Source organism: Telmatherina bonti, assembly GCF_933228915.1.
Source record: "Telmatherina bonti genome assembly, chromosome: 23".
NCBI classification, from domain to species: Eukaryota; Metazoa; Chordata; class Actinopteri; order Atheriniformes; family Telmatherinidae; genus Telmatherina; species Telmatherina bonti.
In genome coordinates, this window is record NC_136632.1 from 12927094 (window position 1) to 12936220 (window position 9127).

At 45.6% G+C, this 9127-nt stretch overlaps 1 protein-coding gene across 2 annotated transcripts in view; it reads left to right on the top strand.

Annotated features, from left to right (window-relative positions):
- The window catches only part of LOC306773084 (prickle-like protein 1), a 30824-nt gene extending 24709 nt beyond the window's left edge, over positions 1–6115 (top strand). For both annotated transcript variants that reach the window (XM_079262809.1, XM_079262808.1), the window contains exons 4-8: positions 32–169; positions 2354–2557; positions 2646–2832; positions 3080–4072; positions 4165–6115. In XM_079262809.1, coding sequence (XP_079118935.1) covers positions 32–169; positions 2354–2557; positions 2646–2832; positions 3080–4072; positions 4165–5132 — 2490 coding nt within the window. In that variant the 3' untranslated portion in view covers positions 5133–6115. The remainder of the gene's footprint in view (positions 1–31; positions 170–2353; positions 2558–2645; positions 2833–3079; positions 4073–4164) is intronic.
- Positions 6116–9127: the final 3012 nt, after the last annotated feature.

The following is a 9127-nucleotide window of genomic DNA, read 5'->3' on the forward strand; positions in this document are numbered from 1 at the left end:
GTAAATTTATCTACTTATATATTGTCAACAGGTGCGCTATTGCCACTCTCTAACAGAAGAGGAAAAGCGGGAGCTCCACATGTTTAGCACGCAGAGGAAGAGGGAGGCATTGGGGCGAGGGATACCCAAGATCCTTCCTAGAGCTCTGCAACACACCCGCTGTGAAAATGTAGGTCCTTCATGAAACACAATCAGGCTTCTGCACACATATGTATACCCCAAGATAACTGTTACAAAGAAACCAACCAGTGGGTTTTCCATTATTTATATCATGTGCAAATGTCCATGGCAGCCTGAGGCTCAATCCTGACTGGCTAACATAGTGGTTTTAATCACCGACATAAACTTCCTCATTAGAGCAGGAGAGGAAACGGGGAAATTGTTTAAGCTGTGCGGAGAGGCCAGTTCCTCATGAGGAGTTCAACCAATTTCCTGCCACCCATCTATATCACAGCAAGACAGACTGCAAAGAATAATCAGGTTAATTAGTAACTCTTAAGCAGAGTCTTAAAATCCTGTTTTGGGTTTCTTTTTCCTGAGTTTTTTCAGAACAAGTCACAGTATGTGGCAGATAATTCCATATTAACTGGGATAATTAGATCTGCTCTGTGAGTGCAGCTGGTTTCAAGACATTTAATGGCAAACTTTTATAGAAATGTTGTTGTTTTTTATATATATATATCTATATATATATAGATATATCTATATATATCTATATATATCTATATATATAGATATATATATCTATATATATCTATATATATCTATATATATATATAAATATATATATATATATATATATAGATAGATATATCTATATATATATATATATATATATATATATATATATATATATATATATATATATATATATAGATAGATAGATATATATATAGATATATCTATATATATAGATAGATATATATATATATATATAATCCTCTTGGTAATGTGGACTTTTGGGATGCTTTAATCCATTTAGAAAGTGTGGTTGAGTCATAATCAGCTTTGAACAAACTTAAGAATGGCAACAGCCCTAAAGCTTGACCCTCTTCCCTTCTGTGCTCTTGATTTAGCAATGCTGTTTTGAGCATAACATCTAGTGCCACTAAATCCATCCTGGATCATATTTCTTACAAACTTCCTTCCATTACACGAAACATAAATATTGGTGTTATGTGGCTTCCGCTGAATTCATCCATGACAAGTGAGTGAGCCACATCTTCTGCCAGGCATCCGGAAGGAGTAGATGAGATGCAGTTGCGTTAATTCCCCCTGAAAAGGGAGATGCAGTCTGTCACCACTCAGACACAGATGCTAACAGAAGGGATGCAAGGTCACACACGCGCGGAAAAAACTCACAGGATCACCAGCGGAAAGAAACACACAGACATCCTAGAAATGCATGCATGCACATTCATGAAAGCTCTATAAACATGCTCTATTGTTAACCAATGGACATATTAAGGCATTAAAACACTTCCATACACACACTTCTCCAGTTTCCCTATGTCTTGACTTACACGGACACACGACACTCTCGGATCTAAAACCCTTAACTGTCCAAACTCGTAATAATGGCTAACAGCTGGGCATCCTATTCTATAGCTGCCTATGGTTGTCTCAAAAATATGCTTAGTTATATAAAGGCTCCACATTTAGACACCCTGATAGTCACTATGGAGTCATAAGATCTTTTCTCATAAGACCAAGGACAGTTTTCTTTATTTAATATTTAAAGGCAAAGATGCTGTCCAATGAATATTTGAAGTGAAACAACCATTGATTAAACAAGAAATAAAAACCTGAACTTTAATCTGGAATTTGTCTTGTTAGCTTTTAGTTCATCAACATTGTTTGTTTTGAGTAAAAGGAATTTATTGCTTAAAAATTCAGTCAGTGAATTCATAAATTCAGTCAGTGAATTCACGTGTCTTCCGCTGAAAAGATCCAAACAGCACTACCTTTTTTTTTTTTTTTATAGCAGCCTCAGTTTCATTTACCTCAATAAAGATTGCCTTGGATTCACAGATTTGTTTTAAGTGGATCATATTCCTTGGCATTTCTCGTATGATCACCTGTTGCTTGGCTCCTGTCATACTATCACTGTGAATGCAACTCCAGTAGATATATGATATGTTTTTGGTAACAGCTTTCCCCTTTGTTTATGCTGCCATTATCTCTAGCCAATGATTATAGTCCATGCCAATTTTAAAATGTTATTCACAGCCACCCTCGCTTGATTTTCATTATAGGGTATCATTCAACATAAATGTTTTTAACAATAATATGCCCAAGAATATATATTTAAAATGTGAATTTCATGGCATTATCTATTATTTGTGTTTGACAGTGTTGTGGTGGTATAAATGGAGGAGAAATGGCAATTTTTGCCTCTAGAGCTGGACCGAGCCCCTGCTGGCACCCAGCATGCTTTGTCTGCACCACATGTCAAGAACTCCTGGTGGATCTGATCTATTTTTACCAAAATGGCAAGATCCTTTGCGGAAGACACCACGCTGAACTTCTCAAACCCAGATGCTCTTCGTGTGATGAGGTGGGTGGCAGTGTGACTTGCATTAACGAGTATCTTCAGTGTTTGTAAGTCTACATAGAATTAACAGTGGTATGAATCTTTCTCTAAGATCATCTTTGCAGATGAGTGCACTGAAGCGGAGGGTCGTCACTGGCACATGAAGCACTTTGCCTGCTTTGAGTGCGGGACGATGCTGGGTGGGCAGCGGTACATCATGAAAGATGGACGACCCTTTTGCTGTGGTTGCTTTGAGTCACTTTATGCAGAGTACTGTGAGGCCTGTGGTGAAAACATTGGTAAGCTATTTGGAAGATGTGAGAAAAATCTTTGTACCTGTTTTTCTGGTTATTATTTTGGAATCATGACAACCCAATATTTTTTAATCCCTTACATTAGGGATATTGGTACTTAAACCTCTGCAAAATGTAGGGCTAGAGCCATTAGGAAGACTGGGATAGGGAGCTAAACAAGTCTTGCTGTACCTCAGGCTGAAAACACAATCTTGCTAACATGAGTCTTTCTTTTGATCAAACAATCCTTTAGGTGTTGACCATGCCCAGATGACATATGAAGGTGTACATTGGCATGCGACTGATCAGTGCTTCTGTTGTGCCCAGTGTAAAACATCCTTGCTGGGTTGCCCATTCTTGCCCAAGCAAGGCCGTATTTATTGCTCAAAGGCTTGTAGTCAGGGGGAAGATATTCACGCCTCAGACTCATCAGATTCTGCATTCCAGTCAGCCCGTTCACGTGAATCCCGGCGGAGTGTCCGCATGGGGAAGAGCAGCAGGCCTGCTGAACAGTGGAGACAGTCGCAGCTGTTTAACCCTCCTGCCACCGTCCCCTCATATGAGCACAAATTTGAGGATGCCGAGGGTGACGGAGATGCTGATGGCGATATTGATATTGTGGGGCGTAAGCTTGCCTGTCTTGGCCTGGAAGAGGAGCGGTTCTGGAGGGAGCGAGAGGAGCAGGATGCCAGAGGAGAGGAGGATCCAGAGGAGTGGGCTCAACATGAGGACTACATGACTCAGCTCTTGCTCAAGTTTGGTGACCGTGGGATGCTACACCAACTTCAGCAGCCGACCCTAAAATCCCACAGCCCTACTAGTGACAGGGTGATTAATGTCTCTGATCCCTGGCTTAAGCCCGATGCTACATCTATGGGGATTAATGCTTCTTCTCCAACCCCAGCCAGTCCCACCCAGAGCCAGATTTCAAGTCAATCCATAACCAACAGCCTTAGCCCTGGATTGATGGACAAGAAGCACCTGCCTGAAATGTACTGGGCTCAGTCGCAGGATGGGCTTGGAGACTCAGCCTATGGGAGTCATCCAGGTCCTGCCAGTGCCAGAAAAATCCAAGAACTGGAGTTGGACCAAGACCAGGACCAGTCTGGAGCAGGAGGGCAGGCTTTCTGGCCAGACACCAGGCAGTGGTACGAAGACTCCCTTGAATGCATTGCTGATGAGCTGAGGAGGGCCGAGAAGGGTGTTGGAGACTCCATGGACTCCCTGGCGCTCTCAAATATTACTGGTAAGGATTGTGTTGGGTTGCATGGATTCCATTACCTACTTTAAAGATCACTTACACACTTAAAACAAATCTCTTCTGTCCACAATTCTTAGGTGCATCAGTGGATGGAGATAACAGAGATAGACCAGTTGTCTACACGCTTCATGCCATGCAGGATCCCTCCGTGGGAGAAGACTGTGAAAAGATGAGCAACATGGGGACATTCAATTCCTCTCACCTTCACCACAGTGCCAACTCTCTCAACCTCAACATGGAAAAGGGAGTTGATGAGACAGAGACGGAAATGGGCCTTGCAATCAGAGGAGGCCCATCTGGAGGACTTCACCCACTGTCTCCACATTCAGATGGCCTCCCTTCATCCTTTGTTCAAGCCCCAGCTCTGAGGAGGAGTAAGTCGCAATCCAGGCCACCTCAGATGGTCAAGTTCTCAGAAGACACTGTGGACAATGGATACAATGAAGACTTTGAGATTAGCATTGCAAAGCACCCAATGAGTGAGAAACCACAGAGGAGGGCATACTGCCCAGATGAGATGGGCAGAGAAAGAAGCTGCTCGGTGAGTCATCATGGGCGCCGCAGGCAGCACCACCACCGACAGGGTCGGCACCGCAGGAGCCGCAAAACCCGCTCGTATAATGCTCTTCACATGATGCCAATGGAAAGAGCACAGAGGTTGTTTGAGCCCCAGCAGCAGGAACTGGTAAATCCTCCATTTGGTGCCATGCGGCCCCAGCCCCCTTCACACATGTTGCCCCTTGCCTACTCCCAAACCCGATCTGACTATATGCTTCGCAGCGCAATGCAAAGTGACCCACGGGTTGAACATGTCATGGGTTTCCATAGAGATGAAGACGACTGGTGTTCTACTTGTTCTTCCTCATCTTCTGATTCTGAGGAGGAGGGCTATTTCCTGGGCCAGCCAATCCCTCAGCCAAGAGCTGCTGGGCGCTACTATGCAGAAGACTACCCAACAAGAGTCACAGCCCTCACTTCCCAGAGCCATGGCCAACAGACTGGTCGCCGGAAGAGTCAACGCTCCAAAAATTGTATAATTTCTTAACAACTTTTGTGCTTTGACATTAACAGTGAAGATTTTTAGCTCATTTCTTTGTAATTGCCTCACAGACAAATTTGGTTTTAAAAAGGCAGCGCTAATAAAATGTACTTGGCCATATCAATTTCCATATCACATCTGGCAAGTTGAAAGAACAAAGTTGTAATAGCTGAGACAGAAAAGAAAATGTATCTGTGCAATGCAAGGTAACAAAAAACAAACAAACAACAACAACAAAAAATAAACATGCAAAGTTGACCTAGATACTGGCTTTTACCAAATTTCAGCACTAATAAGATGCTTGGACCCATGTTAGAGGCCTTTTTTAGACTATCCAGGTGGAGCTGATGTACAGTTGATATTAAACCCATTTTTTCATTTCAGCTTTTACTATTAAATTTCTTGTTTATTTGTTGTTTTTAATGGTTAATGCTCATCCAAAACCTTTGTATTTGTGCATTAAAAATGCAGTGACTGTACAGAAGGTGATCATTCAAGTAGAAAATAGAAACTAACCAAATAATTATTTAATGCACAGTAGCACAAAATGAAAATGTATATACTAAGTTAAGATTTTAATACTGGTATTTTTATATCCAAGGTTTCAAGAAATGTTTTGTTTGAAGTGTATGATTTAGAAAAGTTAGCAGTTCTAGATAAATACAAAAAAAAAAGAATAAAAACTTGTTAATATTTGAGAACCAATGAACCTGGTGCCGTTTTATTCACAATAAAGTGCCATGTTTCTGAATTTCACTCAGTGTCTGGTAAAACATGTTCCACATTATTGAGTTTTGGTGTAGAAATTATAAACCAACTCCTGAAACACCTGTTGTTGTTTTTTTTATAAACCAACTCCTGAAACACCTGTTTTTTCATTTGCTCATTGTTAGTCCTCTGACATAACCAAACAAATGCTTTGTGATGTAAAGACGCTTGTAATAAATATTTTTCTTTAAAGCTTTATAAATGCTCTGTTTGAGTTTGGATCCACTATCAACCTCAGATTTCAGTCTTTTCTTGACAGTGATGTGCAACAAATATTTGGATTTTAATGGATATATCTTTTTGAAAGTACAACCCTTGTTTAAAATGTTAACTTGCATTAAATGTCAATGAAAACAGTATATTATGCAATGTTTTATTCACCACAGAACATAAAAAAAAAACATTGCTGTGAGTGTGGCATTTTATCATTTCAATACAAATGTATGATTTTGAGTTTGATAGCAGCAACATGAAGGGGACATGTTTACTGCTTTGGGAAAGTAAAAAGACCAATTGTAGAAGAAGAATGTTGTCTCACTCTTATCTGATATGATTTTAGCTGCTCTACACTCGTTTGTTGTGCTTTACATGTAATGATGCACCTAATGATTTTAGTTCTTGACAGGTCTGGACTGCAGGGCCATGTAGTATCTACAACTCATATAGTTATGATGTAACAGGTGGTATATAGTAGCTTATAGCTTGTTAAAATATGCAAGTCCTTGTCTGAAGAGGGGCATATGTTGCTATTGCACTTGGTGTCTTTCCAGTTATTCAAGTCACCAGTTATATTACTGGTAATGCGCACCCCCCCCATACCCCTCCCGTGGGCTCACCATCTGCGGGAGGAGCCGTAGGGGTCGGGTGCAGTGTGAGCTGGGCGGCAGCAAGGGGCGGGGACCCTGGCGGTCCGATCCGCAGAAGCTTCCACGTCCCTGCAGAAGCTGGCTCTAGGGACGTGGAACGTCACCTCTCTGGTGGGGAAGGAGCCTGAGCTTGTGTGCGAGGTTGAGCGGTTCCGGCTAGATATAGTTGGACTCACCTCGACGCATGGCTTGGGCTCTGGAACCAGTACCCTCGAAAGGGGCTGGACTTTCTTCCACTCTGGAGTTGCTCATGGTGGGAGGCGCCGAGCAGGTGTGGGCCTTCTCATCAGCCCCCAGCTTGGTGCCTGCACGTTGGGGTTTACCCCGGTGGATGAAAGGGTAGTTTCCCTCCGCCTCCGGGTGGGGGGACGGGTCCTGACTGTTGTCTGTGCTTATGCACCGAACAGCAGTTCAGAGTACCCACCCTTTCTGGAGTCCTTGGAGGGAGTGCTGGAGGGTGTTCCTTCTGGGGACTCCATTGTTCTGCTGGGGGACTTCAATGCTCACGTGGGCAATGACAGTGAGACCTGGAGGGGAGTGATTGGGAGGCATGGTCCCCCTCCTCTGAACCCAAATGGTGTTTTGTTATTGGACTTCTGTGCTCGTCATGGATTGTCCATAACGAACACCATGTTCCAACATAAGAGTGTCCATATGTACACCTGGCATCAGGATTCCCTGGGCCGCAGTTCGATGATCGATTTTGTAGTCGTATCGTCGGACCTGTGGCCACATGCCTTGGACACTCGGGGGAAGAAGGGGGCGGAGCTGTCAACTGATCACCACCTGGTGGTGAGTTGGCTCAGGTGGTGGGGGAGGAGGCCGGTCAGATCTGGCAGGCCCAAACATGTTGTGAGGGTCTGCTGGGAACGCCTGGCTGAGTCCCCCGTCAGAGCGAGCTTCAACTCCCACCTTCAGCAGAGCTTCAACCATGTCCCGAGTGAGGCGGGGGACATTGAGTCCGAATGGGCTGTGTTCCGTGCCTCTATTGCTGAGGCGGCCGGCCGGAGCTGTGGCTGTAAGGTCGTTGGTGCCTGTCGTGGCGGTAATCCCAGGACTCATTCGTGGACACCAACAGTGAGGGATGCCGTCAAGCTGAAGGAGTCCTATCGGGCCTTCTTGGCCTGTGGGACTCTGGAGGCAGCTGATGGGTACCGGCGGGCTAAGCGGCATGCGGCTTTGGCTGTTGCCGAGGCAAAAACTTGGGCATGGGAGGAGTTCGGCGAGGCCATGGAGAAAGACTTCCGGACGGCTTCGAGGAGATTCTGGTCCACCATCCGGCGGCTCAGGAGGGGGAAGCAGTGCTCCGTCAATACTGTGTACAGTGGAGATGGGGAGCTGCTGACCTCAACTCGGGACGTAGTGGGTCGGTGGAAGGAATACTTCGAAGACCTCCTCAATCCTACCAACACGTCTTCCGATGAGGAAGCAGAGCTGGCGGACTCAGGGGTGGACTCTCCTATCTCTGGGGCTGAAGTCGCTGAGGTGGTCAAAAAGCTCCTTGGCGGCAAGGCCCCGGGGGTGGATGAGATCCGCCCGGAGTTCCTTAAGGCTCTGGATGCTGTGGGGCTGTCCTGGCTGACACGCCTCTGCAGCATTGCGTGGACATCGGGGGCAGTACCGCTGGATTGGCAGACTGGGGTGGTGGTCCCCCTTTTTAAGAAGGGGGACCGGAGGGTGTGTTCCAATTACAGGGGAATCACACTCCTCAGCCTCCCTGGTAAGGTCTATTCAGGGGTCCTGGAGAGGAGGGTCCGCCGGATATTTGAATCCCGGATTGAGGAGGAGCAGTGTGGTTTTCGTCCTGGTCGCGGAACAGTGGACCAGCTCTATACCCTCTTTGGGGTCCTGGAGGGGGCATGGGAGTTTGCCCAACCAGTCTACATGTGTTTTGTGGACCTGGAGAAGGCATTCGACCGTGTCCCCCGGGGGCTCCTGTGGGGGGTACTCCGGGAGTATGGGGTACCGGACCCCCTTGTAAGGGCTGTCCGGTCCCTGTACGACAGGTGTCAAAGCTTGGTCCGCATTGCCGGTAGTAAGTCGGATTCGTTTCCGGTGAGGGTTGGACTCCGCCAAGGCTGCCCTTTATCACCGATTCTGTTCATAACTTATATGGACAGAATTTCTAGGCGCAGCCGAGGTGTTGAGGGGATCCGACTTGGTGGCCTCAGGATTGGGTCCCTGCTTTTTGCGGATGACGTGGTCCTGTTGGCTTCATCTGGTCGTGATCTCCAGCTCTCGCTTGAGCGATTCGCGGCCGAGTGTGAAGCGGCTGGGATGAGAATCAGCGCCTCCAAATCTGAGACCATGGTCCTAAGCTGGAATAGGGTGGATTGCCCTCTCCGGGTCGGGAGTCAGGTCCTGCCT